The following is a 17,598-nucleotide window of genomic DNA, read 5'->3' as shown; positions in this document are numbered from 1 at the left end:
GTATGTCCCTATTTAGGGCGGGTTGTATATGTATCTTAAGCAGGTATAGGTATTTTGTATGAGTAAGTGACATTTGGGTCCGTATAAAGGACCGGGTCGTTACAATTGCTATCAAAGCCTTAACCAGTTTGAAGTATGATTTGATTCATGCTGCTTGGTTAGGGATATGTGGAGAACTTAGGATTTGCTAGTTTTGGTAGTCTAGAATATACCATAGTATAGGACATAGATAAGACTTTGGGTTTTTCTTTGTATACCTGGAGACTGAAATCCATCGACAGACTGCTGTACTTTTCTAGATCAATCAAAAGGTTTAGAAAATCACGGCAATCCAGTAACGATTTTGTTTCCAAGAAGAAGGGCGGAATTTGAGTTAGGATGATGTTGTCAAATTAATGGAGTACATTAATACGGAGGATATGAATTTAGGGGATTGAGTCTATAGTATAATAGTGTTAGCCGATGTTTAGGCTATTACCCTTCTAATGGATTTCTCAATTGCTTTTCAGGATGGAATCCAAGGACATTACTGCCAACGTGGGAGGCAGTAGTAGTGAGGGTGTTGGCCTTAAGGCTGGCAGTGACTCTACAAGTGTATTGCGAGAATTTGAACAGTAGCTTATGGCTAAGATAGTGTGAACGAATAGAGGTCAGGACCGTCCTGCAACTGAAATGGGTTGCTCCATTGATTAGTTCACCAGGTTAAAGCCTTTGGTTTTTGTAGGAAGTGCAGATCCAGTTCATGCTGAGAATTGGATCTAGGAGATCGAGAAGATCCTAGATGTTTTAAACTCGGAGAGACCGAAGGTAACCTTTGCAACGTTCAAGTTGTCAGGTGAGGTGGAGAGATGGTGGGTGCTGGTGAAGATGATGGAGGGGAACCGACCGATACCAGTAGCGATGATGTGGGTCCATTTCAGAGAGTTATTCTTTGAACAGTATTTTCCAGCCACGGTTAGAAATGCGAAAATGGAGGAATTCATGAATTTGACTCAGGAATCGTTGACGGTGCAGCAGTATGCTACCAGATTTTAGGAGCTATCCCGATTTTTTCCATTCGTGATACCGGATGAGGCAAAGAAGGCCTGGAAGTTTTATAGGGGTTTGATGAAGGAGATCTGTAGGCAGACGACAATCTTGCATTTGCAAGACTTGGCTACACTGGTTAACAAAGCCACTGTGGCAGAGGAGAGTCCGCTGGAAGACGCAGAGATTCAGGTCCCGAAGAAGAGGCCAGCGCCTCCTAATTCTTCTTCTGAGGTAGGGCAGGGTAACTGGAAGAAGAACAGTGGTGGTACATCTCAGAACACCGCACATATTCAATGTTGCTCTTTGTGTGGTAGAAGACACCCTAGGCAGTGTTGGTTGTATACAGGGGCTTGTATGCGGTGTGGTAAGCAAAGACATCGGGTGAGTGACTGTCGTATGTAGGGAAACAGTGGAGCCTCACAATAGCCATACAGAGGAAATGCTCCAACACAACGTGGTGGTCAGCAAGGGGGTACAGCCCAGGCTAGGGTGTACTCTCTGACTCCTAGTAAGGCTGAGAACGCTGGTGATGTTGTCACTGGTATCATTTACATGCTTTCTCATAAAGCTGTTGTATTATTTGATTATGGGGCAACACATTCTTTTATTTCCCATGGTTTTGTTAAACTATGTGGATTAGAGGTGCAACTGTTAGATTGTGAACTGGTAGTGGCTACGCCATCTAAGTCAGTAGTCGGATGTAGCAAGGTAGTTCGTGACTTCTCGGTTGAAATTCAGGGAAGGGTGCTACCAGTTGACCTTGTGGTGTATGACATGTATGGCTTTGATATCATCTTAGGGATGGATTGATTGTCAGCCAGTTATGCCAGTATTGATTGCCACAGGAGGGAGGTGTTGTTGAGACCTCCAGGAAAGCAAGAATTCCAGTTTTTAGGGTCGTGTGTGCAATCCGCATCACGGATGTTTTCAGCTATGCAAGCTAGAAGGCTACTCTTTAAAGGATGTCAGGGGTATCTGGCATTTGTGAAGGACACACTAGCTAAAGAACATAAATTGGAGATGATTGCAGCAGTGTGCGAGTTCCCTGACGTGTTTCCAAAGGACTTGTCAGGGTTACCTCTAGACCGTGAAGTGGAATTCGTTATAGAATTAGCTTCACGTACGGCGCCGATATCAAAAGCTCTGTATCGTATGGCTCCAACCGAATTAAGAGAGTTGAAAGAACAGCTTCAAGAGTTGTTAGACAATGGGTACATTTGACCTAGTGTTTCTCCCTAGGGAGCACCAGTGCTATTTGTGAAGAAGAAGGATGGATCGATGAGGATGTGCATCGACTATAGAGAGCTTAACAAGGTGACAATAAGGAATAAATACCCGCTACCCAGGATTAATGATTTATTTGATCAGCTTCAGGGCACGCAGGTCTTCTCAAAGATTGACCTACGATCTGGGTATCACCAGTTGAAGGTGAAAGCGAAGGACGTCCCAAAGACAACATTTCGAACCCGGTATGGCCATTATGAATTTATGGTTATGCCTTTCGGTTTGACTAATGCTCCTATACCATTTATGGATCTGATAAATAGGGTCTTTCATGAATATTTAGACCAGTTTGTCGTGGTACTTATCGATGACATCCTGGTGTATTCTAGGAGCGCTACAGAGCATGAAGTTCATTTGAGGCTAGTACTACAAATGCTTAGGGATAAGAGGTTATATGCTAAACTAAAGAAGTGCGAGTTCTAACTAGAACAGATTGCATTTCTAGGGCACGTAGTGTCCAAGGAAGGTGTATCAGTGGACCTGAGTAAGATGAGGTAGTAGTGAACTGGGCGAGAGCAAAGAATGTTCAAGAGGTCAGAAGTTTTCTGGGTCTTGCAGATTATCACCGTCAATTCGTAGAAGGGTTTTCCAGTTTAGCAGGACCTTTGATGCGACTCACGAGGAAGAACGTGAGGTATGATTGGGCTAATGAGTGTGAGATGAGTTTCCAGGAGCTGAAACTGTGATTGGTTACTACTCCAGTTCTGACTATTCCATCCGGGGATGGTGGTTTTGTTATCTAGAGTGACGCTTCTAAAAAGGGTCTTGGCTGTGTTCTAATGCAGTAGGGCAAAGTAGTCACTTACGCTTCGCGTCAACTTAAAGAGTATGAGAAGAATTATCTGACCCATGATATGGAATTAGCAATGGTAGTGTTTGCATTAAAAATTTGGAGGCACTACTTTTACGGTGAAAGGTATGAAATTTTTACTGACCATAAAAGTCTGAAGTACTTTTTCACCCAGAAAGAGCTGAACATGAGACAGCGCAGGTGGCTTAAGTTGATTAAAGACTATGACTGTATTATTAGCTATCACCTAGGGAAGGCTAATGTGGTTGCTGATGCTCTAAGTTGGAAATCAGTTGATGCGTCAGTCTCTACAATGGGAGTTCAGCGTCAGATCTGTATGAACTTGGAAAGGTTGGGCTTGGAAATAATGGAAGGAAATCATCAGGTTGTTCTTGCCAGCTTGGTGGTATAACTGACTTTGTAGAAGAGGATCCATGTAGCACAGGAGAAGGATCCAGAGTTGGTTGAGGTGAGGAAAGGAGTTCAGAATGGGTTGAAGCCTACCGTGATTAAACGGGCCATTATGGAGGAGGCACACCGTTCACTCTACACCGTACATCCTGGCAGTACTAAGATGTACCGGATCTTGAGGGAATCTTTCTGGTGGTCCAACATGAAAAGAGAGATTACCCATTTTGTAGAGCAGTGCCTAACATGTCAGCAGGTCAAAGCAGAACACCAGAGGCCAGTAGGAACCCTTCAGCCACTTAGTATTCTTGAGTGGAAATGGGAGCACATCACAATGGATTTTGTGATAAGATTACCTATGGCGGTGCATGGGCAAAATGCTTTATGGATTATAGTGGATCGACTGATGAAGACTATACATTACTCTCTAAATAGGCTGGCTGAGCTATATGTGCAAGAGATTGTACGACTCCACGATGTTCCTGTTTCTATTATTTCAGATCGAGATCCACGTTTTACGCCTCAATTCTAGAAGAGTCTACAGGATGCCTTGGGATCACAACTGACATTCAGTATATCTTTTCACCCGTAGATGGATGGACAGTCTGAAAGAACTATTCAGACGTTAGAAGACATGTTGCGGGCTTGTGTATTGGATTTCAGTGATAGTTGGATACGGTATCTACCACTTGTCGAGTTTGCGTATAACAATAGTTACCAGGCTAGCATAAAGATGGCACCTTATGAGGCTCTATATGGTCGTTGGTGTCGATCTCCGTTGTTCTGGGATTAGGTAGGTGAGCGGCATATATTGGGTGGGGAACTGGTTCAGCAGGCCTCTACAAAGGTCAAGTTGATTAAGGAAAGAATCAGGACAGCTCAGAGTCGACAGAAGAGTGATGCTGATACTCGTTGAAGGGAGTTGGAATTTGAGATAGGAGATATGGTATTCCTGAGGATCGCTCCAATTAAAGGGGTGATAAGGTTCAAAAAGAAGGGGAAGTTGAGTTCTCTGTATATCGAGCCTTTTGAAATCCTGTAAAGTACAGGTTTGGTTTCTTATCGAGTGGCTTTACCTCCAACACTATCCAGAGTCCATAACATATTTCACGTATCAATACTGAGGAAGTACGTACCTGATCCATCGCACGTACTGGGTTACGAACATCTAGAGATCAGTGATGCTTTATCATATGAAGAGGTACCAGTATAGGTATTATATCGAAAGGTTCAATAGTTACGGACTAAGGAAATACCGTTAGTAAATGTATTATGGCGTAACCATGCAATGGAAGAAGCTTCTTGGGAGCTAGAGTCATAAATACACCATAAATACCCGCAGTTACTTTTATAGTACGTAAGTATGTATAGTAGTATAGGTGGTTCAGATTTTGGGAGAGTTTTGTATGTGTATGTAATCTTTCGAAACGATTGCATTGTAACCATGGTATTCCTCCACCATATGTGAGGGTATGTAATAAATTTGGTCCAGAGTCGCTTTATGGGTGGTTGCCGACTCTTCTGTAGAACAAAACTATAAGATAATATTATGCTTAACAATGATTAATAAATTTCGAGGACGAAATTCTTATAAGGAGGGGACACTCTAGAGACCCGAACCCATAATAAGTAGGGTTCGTTGACGAAGGTGTCAAGTTCGTCGACGGGATCCCTTCAGTGTTTCGTCGACGAAATTTAGAGTGTTGTGGACGAAGGAATACTAAGTGAGCCCAAGAAATATCTGGGCGGGGCTCGTCGACGAAGGTATGGCTTCATCAAAAAACTTCGTGGTTGGCTCGTCGACAAGTTTGACTCGGTCAAAGGCCCTATAAATTTCATTTTTAGTTGCTTAAGGGCTAAGATATCCCAAAAGCTCTCTCTCTCTCTCTCTCTCTCTCTCTCTCTCTCTCTCTCTCTCTCTCTCTCTCTAGAACCAGTGGGTTCTCACTCTCTCTACGATCCTTTGAAGTTCATCGTCCATTTCTACAATCGGAGGTATTTGTATAGATCAGAAGAGGAAACTCTACAAATATAATGGATCATATCGTTGCTTTAAAGATTTTTGAGTTTTCGCAAAAATCAAGTAAGGATCTGATTTCAATTTTTATTAGATAGTTGTATAGTAGTCGAGATTGTAGAGAAGTAATATTCTGTGGTTTTTAGGTTTTGGGGATCCAGGGTGGTTATTTTGGACCGTTCCATTCGTGTTTCTATCTTTGGGTTTAAGGTAAGGGGAATTCCTTTACAACAGTTCCTTTTGTAAAACTAAACCGCTAAAAAGTTCGTTATGTTGATATGTATAATATGACTGCTTATTTGCTAAATTTCATCAGGTAAAAATGTCGGTTTTGTAATGTTACGGTTTTTGGTAAAAATGAGGATTTTGGTGTATAATCTCCAAACTTTATAAACCTTCTTTATTTGTATTACTATGTATGTAGGAGATGCTTGAATCCCTTATTTCTCCGTTAAATGATGTTTATTGTATTATATACTATATAGCGGGTTTTTTATCAAACCAAGTGTGATGTATGTATTAAAATGGTATGTGGGAATCTTTTATACTATGTATGTGAACTATGGGAACGGGAGTTCCATTTTGTTATACTGAAATTCTGGAAAACAGGTGCTGGTTATATACCGTGCTATATACGTAAAAGGGGTAAACCGAGAGGGTGTGTGCTGGTTTATACCCGTTGTGATTATATGAGTTTGTGAAAATACTGGAATTGCACAGATTTTTATGTTTTGTTATAAATTGTATGTATGATAAATGGAACCACAGCTTGCTACCAAAGGATTTGAAAAATATTTCAGTAAAAGAAGTTGAAAAAAACTTCAGTGATGGGGTTGAAAAAAACTCTAAACCATCATATGCATGGTTCCGATGCTAGCAGTACAGTGCAACCACACATGAGGATCAGTGTGGGTACGTAGATAGTCGGCTTGCAGGAGTATTAAACCACTGGTGAAATAATGGACCAAATGGGGGCAGTCGGACTATATATATTAGATACTTGACGGTGCCTGTACGAACAGGGCATTGTCGGAGATATCAGTGCACAACCCGTGTCACGGGGTAAATAGGCAAAACATGTCATACCAAGCTGGTCGTTGTTCTAATATTCATATGCATGATTCAAATACTAGGATGTGCAAATAAATTTCACATGTTACAGTATTATAAAAATGCTTTATATGTATCGGTTCTAACTAAAGTATGCATATGCGGTCACACACTGATTGTAATATCTTCTTCCTTACTGAGAAGTGTCTCACTCCATTATACAACCTTTATTTTCAGGTCCATCTGAATGTCGGTCCTAGTTGCTTGAGGGACTTGGAGAATTGTTTTTGGTTATAGCATACGTAAGTGTACTATGTGTGTATTGAACCTAGTTGGAGTATCTTTTTGGGGTTGTAATAATAGGTTATGTTCTAAGTCTGGATAAATGTATTTGAGGACACAATAGTAAACTCTAGTATATGTCTAATAGAAATCCTTATCAATGTTTATGTTTTTCCACAACATTTTCATTCCAGTTATGTATAAGTTACCCTCGTATATCCCTGTTTAGGGCGGGTTGTCTATGTATCTTAAATAGGTACAGGTATTTTGTATGAGTAAGTGACATCTGGGTCCGTATAAAGGACTGAGTCGTTACACAAAAGTGCAAACCAGAGCTTGAAAGGAGTTCAGACGGCATCACACGCGCAAACACGTGCCTCGCTAGAGTCGACCGTGTCCTCACGCGTCGAGGACCTGCCGGCCATGCGCTCGCACGCGTTCCACTCGTCTTCCTCGCCCAGTCGCCTCTACCTGACCCAGCAACCTACTCCAAACCCGAACCGCACCCTACCCAGATCCATACCTGGCCCAACCATTTGTCCATGTCAGCGCCTCGTCAGCCGCTGCATCACCGCCACATCAATAGCCACGTTAAAAGTGGGACCCACAGAATCTACATCAGGTGGGCCCCATAGTGCCACATCAGCGCCACTTTAGCAGTGGGCCCCAAACCCCTGCCAAGTCAGCAAATGGTGTCAGTGATGCCATCATAAATATTTCGTCAGTTAAAGGAATATTCCATTATAGTTGACCAATTTTGACCAAAAGTTTGACCGGGTGTTTTAGAGTCATTTTGAGTCCATTTTTCAAACGACTTGAACCTTTCCTAAGGTTTCTGACCGTTCTGGATCCAACCGTGCTATCCATTTAAGCTAATTTCATATCTAAATCAGTGAATCGATATGTCAAACAAAAAAAGCTCAAAGATTGAGATGTTCAATGGCAGTAATTTCGGTTTCTAGAAGATGTAGATTGAAGATTACTTGTTTGGGAGGGAGTTGCACTTACCATTGAAAGGTAGGCCAGGATCTATGAACGAGGATGAGTGGGAGTTGCTTGATCGTAAAGCTCTCAGAGTTATCAAAATGATGTTGTCAAAGTCCGTGCCATTTAATATCAAGCATATATCATCCACCAAGTCTCTGATGAATGTGTTTTCTAATATGTACGAGCATCCTTCAGTCTCTAATAGGGTACATCTTATGAAAAGGTTATTTACTATGACTATGTTTGTAGGTGAAAGTTTTAGCAGACATTTGAATAATTTCAACGAATTGTCGGACCAACTCGCTTAAGTCAGGATTACATATGATAGTGAGATTCGTGCCCTACTGATTCTCAGTCAGTTACCCGAAAGTTAGAATGGTGTTGTTACTACAATCAGTAGCTCCGCAGGGAAATCAAAGCTAGTATACAATGAGGTCATCAGCATGATTTTGACGGAAGAAATTAGAATGCAGTCAAGTCATGGTTCCACTTCGAGTTTAGCATTGAACATAGAAAGTAGAGGCAAAGGAAACAAGCATGGATGATCAAAAAACTGCGATAGATCTAGTCCCGGGCGGTCTAAATCTAGAAATCCCAAAGGTTCTCAGAACACAAGTTCCTAGGGCACAAATATTATTGAGTACTAGAACTCTGGAAAAACTAGTCATTACAAGAACCAGTGCAAAAGTATGAAGAATGAATATGAGACGAGGGCGAAGACAAAAGCAAATGTTGCTTTAGAAAATGATGATATGTTGATCTGTTCTTTGGAGAGCAAAAAGGAGTCTTGGGTGTTAGACTCTGGAGCTTCATTTCATGCCACTTACAGTAGAGATTGCTGAGAGGAGTATACACCAGGTGATTTCAATAAAGTATACATTAGCAATGATTAACCTTGCGACATTGCCGGTAAGGGGACAGTGAAGATCAAGATGAATGGGTCAGTATGGAAGTTGAGAGATGTCAGATATATTCCAGACCTAAGGAAAAACATGATCTCAATGGGTCAACTAGCAGATGAAGGATATAACACAACTTTCATTGGTGATGAATCGAATGATTTCGAAGGGTGCATTAACAATTGCACAAGGTAAGAAAAGTGGTACTCTTTATGTAACTCCTAATGCATGCATGTCTATTACAGTTGCTATAGGAAATGATAATAGCAACATATGGCATCAAAGACTTAGACACCTGAGTGAGAAGGGACTCAGGGTGATGCATTCAAAAGGTAAGTTGAGTGATTTACAGTCGATGAAGATTAACACATATGAGGATTGCATATTTGGGAAACAAAAGAGGGTCAGTTTTCAGACGAACATCAGTACCCCAAAGAAGGAGAGACTTGAGCTAGTCCATTCAGATGTATGGGGACCAACGACCATCTCATCCACAGGTGGGAAGCATTACTTCGTAACATTTATTGACGATCATTCACGGAAGGTATGGGTTTACTTTCTGAAATATAAATCTGATGTTTTTTATGCTTTTAAAATTTGGAAAGTAATGGTAGAAAATGAAACTGGTTTGAAAATCAAGAAGCTGAGAATAGATAACGGTGGTGAGTATGATGACACTGAGCTCAAGAAATTCTTCTATGAGCATGGTATCAGAATGAAAAGAACTGTGTCAAGTACGCCTCAACACAACAGTGTAGCCGAGCAGATGAACAAAACGTTGGCAGAAAAATCCAGAAGCATGCGTATGCAGTCAGGCTTACCAAAGATGCTTTGGGCAAAAGCAGTCAATATAGCAGCTTATTTGATTAATAGGAATCCATTAGTACCATTGGACTATAATATACCAGAAGAAGTATGGAGCAATAAAGAGGTAATACTTTCACATTTGAGAGTTTTTGCTTGTGTTGCATATGTACATATCAATGATCATGTCATAAATAAGCTTGATCCGAAATCCTGAAAAGGCACCTTCGTCGGTTATGGTGGAGATGAATATGGGTATCGCATTTGGGATGATAAAAACAAAAAGGTGATTAGAAGCAGAGATGTGATTTTTGATGAAAAGGTAATGTACAAAGATAGACACACAACAAAATTTACAGAGTTTGAAACAACCTTTGTAGATGTGGATGATGTTCTAGAAGGTGTAAGGACATGTCAGCGGAACACCGAGAATCCTCAACAGAATACCAAGAATCCTCAGGTAGAGGAACCTGTGGAGCAAATTGTTGCACCACCACCTCCTACTCCAGCACCAAAGCTTAGGAGATCTTCTCGGCAGCATGTACCAAATAGAAGGTATGTGAATCATTTACTTCTTACAGTTGCAGGAGAACCTGAATGCTATGTTAAAACATGTCAGACAGGAGATTCGAGCAAGTGGGAGCTTGCAATGAAAGATGAGATGAAGTCTCTTAACTTCAACAAAACATAGGAACTAGTTAAGTTGCCCAATGGTAAGAAGGCTCTTCACAGAAAATGGGTGTACAGGATTAAAGAAGAGCATGATGGATCCAAGAGATATAAAGCCCGGTTAGTAGTCAAAGGTTTCGAATAGAAGGAAGGAATTGACTACACTAATATTTTTGCACCAATTGTGAAGCTGACAACCATCAGATCTGTCTGGAGTATTGTTGCCTCAGAGGCTTTACATCTTGAGCATTTGGACATGAAGATGGCATTTTTTCATGGTGATCTTGATGAGGAAATTTATATGCAACAGCCAAAAGGTTTCTCAATTAAAGGTAAATAGAATCTTGTATACAAATTGAAGAAGAGTTTGTACGATCTCAAACAAGCTCTTAGGTAGTGGTACAAGAAATTTGATAGTTGTATGCAGAGGAACAATTTTTAGAAGTGCAATGCCAACCATTGTTCCTAATTCAAGAGGTATCGTACTAACTATATTATCCTATTGTTATATGTTGATGATATGATGGTCGTAGGATCAGATATAGAAGAGATTAGAAAATTGAAGCAGCAATTGTCAAAGGAATTTGATATGAAAGACTTGGGTCCTGCGAAGCATATTATTGGGATGCGAATCTCTAGAGGTAAGCAACAAAGAACGTTGCAACTATCTCAGTTAAAGTACATCAGCTGTGTTTTACAGAGGCTTAACATGAGCAGCGCCAAAGCTGTAAATACACCATTGGCAAGTCACTTTCATCTCTCTAAGGGTCAGTCTCCTCAGACAGATGAAGAAAAAGACTTCATGGTTAAGGTACCAGATGCCTCAGCCATTGGAAGTCTCATATATGCTTTGGTTGGTACCAGACCAGATATTGGCCAAGTAGTGGGAGCTGTCAGCAAGTATATGTCAAATCCAGGGAAGACTCGCTGGGAAGCAGTGAAGTGGATTTTGAGATATCTACGTGGCACTATTAATAAGTGCCTATGTTTCAGTAAAAGCGATTTGAAAATCTAAGGGTTTATAGATGCTGATTTTGCAGATGAAATTGATCATTGCAGAAGCACCACCGGGTATATGTTCACTGTTGGCACAACAGCTATTAGTTGGATGTCACAGATACAGAAGATTGTTATTCTATCCACTACAAAAGTTGAGTATGTAGTAGTGACAGAAGCCAGTAAAGAGATGATTTGGCTTCAAGGTTTGTTAACAGAGCTTAAATTAAAGTAAGAGAGGAATGTTTTGTACAGTGACAGATAAAGTGCGATACATCTGGCAAAGAACTCCACATTTCATTCCAGAACTAAACATATTAGATTGCGTTATCACTTTATCAGATCTCTGATAGAGGATGGCATGTTGACACTTAAAAAAATCCAAGGTAGCATAAATCCAGCAAATATGTTAACTAAGGTAGTGACTATAGAGAAGCTGAAGTTGTGTTCAACTTTTGTTGGTCTTCATGCCTAAAGACATATTTTAAGCACATCATTTATTCATATACTGATATTGGTTGAAGAGGCGTCTTTGTCTCCAAGTGGGAGATTGTTGTGCTGGAGCCAGGAGACGCGTGAGCAATGATCTGCAAGCTGGAGACGCGTCCGCAATTGTAAATCCGCAGCCATTAATTACAAAAGAATGAAATTCCTCAATTTTGATTTATTGTGATTTATTACCATCTATCCATAAATAGAGGAGCTATTGAGAGATAGATAGAACAGAAAGGAAGAAGAGAGTGTAGAGGAGTGAGGAAGAGAGGCTCGAGAGATTGTATTTTTTTTTTCCCATGTGGTTTAGTGAATTGTGGTGTGCTCCGTGGACGTAGGTCGATATTGACCAAATCACGTAAATTTCTGGTGTCTCTCAATTTCCGGTGCTTGTTTATTGCTCACAGGATCCTAACATGATTTGCACATATCATCGATTTTTCATGTGCAAAGTAGAGAATTTCCCAAAGGTACAAAATTTTTCCATTTTGTTACTGCATAGCATTATCTTAAAGTTAGTTGTGGAAACAAAACTTGAAATTCGTGGCTCTTCACAAGGGGCCCTACCAAAAGCACAATCAATATTTACAATAAACTCATAAGTATTCTTCCAAGGTAAAGAGTCGAGATTGCAAACAATTCTAATGTTAGTGTCATGAACTACTGAATCAGAGCACCTCTAGACTTCAATAAATTGGGGACAATATCAATAAATGTCTTCCCTTTAAACTAAAGTAAGAATTATTGGGCTCCATTGGGTCTTAATTTTTTCTTTCGTCCGCTATTCTCGACTCAAACAAAAGAAAGGGAAGCATTCCCAATGCAAATTAATGCAATCCAACAGCTAAAGAAAACAAAAGGAAAAATTAGAGAATTAAATGATAACTAAGAGTTTACCTCATCTCTTATATCGTAAATATGTTTCTGTGTAATGTGAGCTTATAATCAAATTATCACATAGGTTCATAAGCATGGGAGAAAAGAAGCTAGTGATCATGTCTTCGGTAAGTAAGAGAAGAAGAGGGAGTATTTTATAGACAATAGGGGGAGACCAAAAGAATGAGAAGACAAAGTGTTGGAAGGTTAAGAGAATGCGAGGGCAAAGAATTGAAAAACAAAGGGTTGAGAAGGGGAGCCATATAGAATAAAAACAAAAATAAAAGCAGTATTTAGAACATTAAATTACAAATTAGGGCATAACAAGAAATTATATTTTGAATGAATGTCACAGGTATTAAAAAAGTTATCATAAGAGAACTATCAAATTTTTCCCTTTAATCTTTCCTAAATATGCACAATTCTGATTTCCATACCCCACAACCCACATAGAATAATAGTTTCTGACCATGCCAAGGCGAATGCAGTGGAAAAGCATGCCATTAGTTTCTTTTGTAGTAACTACTATTACATAGTACTTGTATGTGCAAGTTCTGATCTGGTATGCCCCTCCCAAATTATTATTTTTTTTCTTATTTTCCTCCCAGTAGTATTGAAACTTTCCCAAGTCAGCACTGGATCAATCTTTTTTATTTATCTCTATATGGATAAATAATTTGTTGGAAGAAAAAAATGCAAAATAAAATTTTTAAAATGATATTTTATTATATTTTTTCTCTATTTAAGATAAAATTTTATTCATTAAAAACAGTTTTAAAAAAATACAATGTTAATGACGTGTACATATTAAAAAATATATTTTTTGATTTATTATATATTTTATTTTGTTTCTCATTTTTCTTAATTACTAAATAACACAAAAGTAGATTTCGTAATGTATTATTTCTTCCCTTCATGTTTGGATCCTTCAACTGTTGGAGTTATCCCACATCGGTTGTGGAAGGGATTGGTGATCAGTTATTAAGTGTGAGAGAAAGCTTCAAGCCATGAGTTAGCTTTTGGGGTTGAGAAAGCCCAAGACCACCTAACACTGGTATCAGAGCCATGGTTCAACATTCTCCCTAAGATTATTAAGTGTGAGAGAAAGTCTCATTTCATGAGCTATGCACTTACAGAGGTCAATGGTTTTCGCCCTAATTTGAGTCCCACAAAAAAAAAATTTTGCTTTCTGTTCTCACAAGATTAACTATTTTTAACCTAATAATAATAAATTCAAGCATATATGGATCAAGTATGTGATGCTTGGAAGGAAACTTGGACTCAAAGGAGCCCCTTATAATTGGCTTGCTGGTGAATGGACTATAACTTAACTTAGATAATTCATTAACAATAGTTTACTCGTGACATTGTTTAATGACAGATATGAGCTGTTTTGGCTTTGGCTATGCACTTGGTTTATTGTTCTTAGTGGGGGTTGAATGGGTTCATGTTTGACCACCTAGCTAATCTCATTTTTTAAGAAAGAAAAAAGTGGGGAAAGAGATTCCAAACTCTCTCTTTTTTCTCTCTTAAAAACTAAAAAAATAAAATCCCAAAACCAAAAAAGCATCATCTTATGATGTATGAATCATTAATATGCTTTACGGGCCCTGGACTCAAAGTGCATGTCTAAAACTATATATACTTTTCTTATCTCACAGCAATACAGCATGTTCTCTATTCCTTCCTAAGAGTTTATTTAGAAGTCATACCCGCTTTATCCACGGCATGAAACAACCACCATGAAATCCAACCTTACAAACATTCTCAAATTTTATTTTTCTTGTGAATTGTGATTTCAAGTTCCTTCATACAGATCTCATAAACCCTAATTCTTTGCCTTTCGATATCTTTCAGCTCTATGTGGTTGAGAGGATATTAATACTATCTGCCCAGACCAAAGTGCATGTGGTGGAAAAGCTCAAAAGCGTGCCATTATTCTCTTTTGTGGCAAGCGACTACCAATATACATATAATACCTGTATGTGTAACTCTGATCTGTTATGCCTCCCCCACTTTATTAATTTTTTTTTTCCTCTTTTCCATTGCAATATTATTGACATTTTCCCCTTTGGCTCAATCTTCTTTTCTTAGTTGCGTTTGGATTAAAAATTTTCCTTCCACAAAAGAAAAGAAAAGAAAATGAGAAGAATATTCATTTTTCATTCTGTTTTTTCTCTAGATATACGCCATTACTATTCAAAACGAAAAATTATTCTGTTAAACTAAAAATTATAAAAAAATCAAAACATAAATATGTGTGACTTCATATTTTTGTTCATTGATGTGCTCTATACACATTTTATTTTCTTTCTTGCTTTTCTTCGTAACCAAATATGAAAAAATAGATTCTCATACCTTTTTTTTTCTTTTTTCTAATATTTTTTATTTCAAGATCTAAACAGGGCCTCAAAGTTCATCATGATCACCTTACTTCAACAACCCCAATAAAAATAATAATAATAAAAAATTGGAGCGTATATGTCTTTATCACATGTAATGCCTGGAAGGAAAATTTGGTTCGAGTCCTGACTCCCCTATAATTTGCTTGAGATCTTTTGCTAAAATTATGATGAACTATAATTTAATTAAGATACGCATTTGAATGATTGTTTAATTATGACATTTTTTTAAGGACAGATATGAGCTGTTTTGACTTTGATTATGCACTTGGTTTGTAGTGTTTAGGTGGGCATTGAATGGGCTCATATAATGATCATTTGTGAGCAGTCTGTTGATTAATTTCATTTCTACAGAATTATATACAAATGAAAGCATATAACCAAGGAAGGTCTAATCTGTTACAATAGAGGCTAGCTACATATATCTCTAAAACTTCTGATGTACATTTTCAGAGCAAAATAATCGAATGGCAGCGCCAGCGAAGAACATTTTAGTGATAGAAAGGTTGGAAATGGAGCAGGAAAAGCATGGTGATCAACAAGAAGACATCGAGAATTTGTCGAATCCATTAGAGCAAGGAACCTGCAGTAACATGTCATCATATACGGTGGATGGAGCTGAGCCTGAGACAGTCATTGTGATAGAATCCAGAGGAACTGGAGTTGTGGTCAAAGAAAATGGGAATTGGGAACCAGAAAGCAAGTCTCAGGAGACTGGTAATGTATCTGTGGAAGGACAAAAAGAACCAAATGTACTTGAATCAGAGAAAAATAGTTGCATAGCTGAGAAATGCAATGGCAGGTCCTTGAGTGGTGAAAACCTTGACAGAGAAAAGGTTTGCAGGATTTGCCAGTTGAGCTCGGAACGCCCATCCGATGCCTCTGATCTGATCCAGCTCGGTTGCGGCTGCAAAGGTGAGCTAAGCATTTCGCATCATCGGTGCGCAAAGGTCTGGTTCAAGCATAAAGGGAGTAGGTTGGTAACTCTGAATTGAACTTTACCAAGTAACACCACGTAATTTTCTATCTATTATATCTTCTTGTTTTTTCCATCTTTGCAGGCAATGTGAGATTTGTGGGGAGACTGCGAGGAATGTATCAGGTGTTGAAGAAAATAATATCGGATTCCGGGTTGACTACTGGAATGACATGAGGTTGATGGGTGCATATTCAGTGGACAGAGAGGACTCCTGTTCATGGAGACGGTCCTTCTGCAACTTTGTAGTGGCATCACTGGTTCTAGTTTTCATACTCCTATGGTTTTTTCGGGTCAATGTCCTATAACCATGGCATTGGCATGACAATTCGAGTTCATGGCATGCATTATCTCAGCTCAAATTAACAAACATACAAATGCTTGGTCTTAACTCCATGGAACTAATGATTTAAGAATTCAAATTCCTTGTAAATGTACTGTGTAAGGTACATGACCTACATACGGTATACCACATACTGCTGCCATTCTTTATGCGTGTGACTGAATTTTTTACTCTGTTTGCTTTGGGTCCTGTAATTGTTTTCTGCTGCTGGGGTGTTGGTTTGAGAAGTCGTTTGCAAATGCTGAATCCAGCAATGGTTAAGTTCAATTTCTAGTTTGGCAATCATCATTTTAAGTAAATCTTGTTTTGGTAAAATAGAAAAAACAAGAAAACAAGTTACCCCCTTTAATGCAGGGTGGTTGAAAGGGATTAAGCTTAATCCAATTTTATATTTAAAAATTAAAAAACAAAAATAAAAAGTTAAATTTTTTTTTTTTTTTTTTTTTTAAATTGTTATTTACAATGTGTCTCCATCCAGCAAAATATACCTTTATTTGCAGAGGAAATTTTGCATGGTTGAATAGGAACTTAGCTAAAAATAAAAAGGACCTATTTAGTTGTGATTCATAGCTTTCATTTTTCATTTTTTGTTTCCTAAATAATCACCAAAAAAATTTATATAATTTTTCAATGCACAACATTTGCATAAATTTTGGCATATTCATTTGTGGAAATAATTTTAGTTTTCATTTCTTATTTTTTAAATAATTACTAAAAAATGTCACCTTATTTTCTAATTTGCTAAATTTATATTGAAAAGAAAGAAAATATCTTTTATTAATTTGCATATTTCTAACTTTTAGGATATATTTGAATCAAAAATTTTGTTTACGAGAAGGAATGATATAGAAATGAGGAGTAAATTTAATTTCTATTACATTTCTTCTCCATATTAAGTGCTTTTAAAAATGAAAATTTATTTTAATATAGTTAAAACTCAAGAATAATAAAATGTTCATCTGTATAAAATCAATTTTTTGTTATTTGGTATATTGTTTTTTTTATTTTCTTCCTCACTTTCTCTTTGATAACCAAACACAAAAAAGTAAATTCATTCAAATCTTCCATTCTTTAATGTTTTACAAGTTCCAAACAAGGCCTTACTATTTGAAAGTAAGGAATTTCAATCTTTGATTTGGATTTGTATAGTTTTAGACCCAAAAAATAGTATTAAATTATAGTAAATTTCTTCCAAAATTTTGTCCAGAAGTTGCATATGGATCTACCAAGTAGACTGCCTACATATCCCCAAAAGAGGAATTAAGTTATTTGTACAAGGGGTGAGCACAATTCG

General features: G+C 38.2%; 1 protein-coding gene across 1 annotated transcript; it reads left to right on the top strand.

Annotated features, from left to right (window-relative positions):
* The first annotated feature begins 14,421 nt into the window (after positions 1 to 14,421).
* Positions 14,422 to 16,388, top strand: LOC131149052 (uncharacterized). The gene is made up of 3 exons (XM_058099105.1): positions 14,422 to 14,564; positions 15,439 to 15,961; positions 16,047 to 16,388. The coding sequence occupies exons 2-3, from the start codon at positions 15,453 to 15,455 to the stop codon at positions 16,267 to 16,269; spliced, it is 732 nt and encodes a 243-aa protein (XP_057955088.1). The 5' UTR covers positions 14,422 to 14,564; positions 15,439 to 15,452; the 3' UTR covers positions 16,270 to 16,388.
* Positions 16,389 to 17,598: the final 1,210 nt, after the last annotated feature.

This window comes from Malania oleifera, chromosome 2 (genome assembly GCF_029873635.1).
Source record: "Malania oleifera isolate guangnan ecotype guangnan chromosome 2, ASM2987363v1, whole genome shotgun sequence".
NCBI lineage: Eukaryota > Viridiplantae > Streptophyta > Magnoliopsida > Santalales > Ximeniaceae > Malania > Malania oleifera.
Note: the sequence above shows the minus strand (reverse complement) of the source record. Positions and strands in the feature narration are given on the sequence as shown.

What these genes read in the sequence shown, in the direction of transcription:
- LOC131149052 (XM_058099105.1), top strand. Translation starts at nt 15,453, where the DNA reads ATGGCAGCGCCAGCGAAGAACATTTTAGTGATAGAAAGGTTGGAAATG. An exon ending in TTCAAGCATAAAGGGAGTAG is followed by an intron (nt 15,962 to 16,046) that starts GTTGGTAACTCT and finishes CCATCTTTGCAG; the next exon opens with GCAATGTGAGATTTGTGGGG.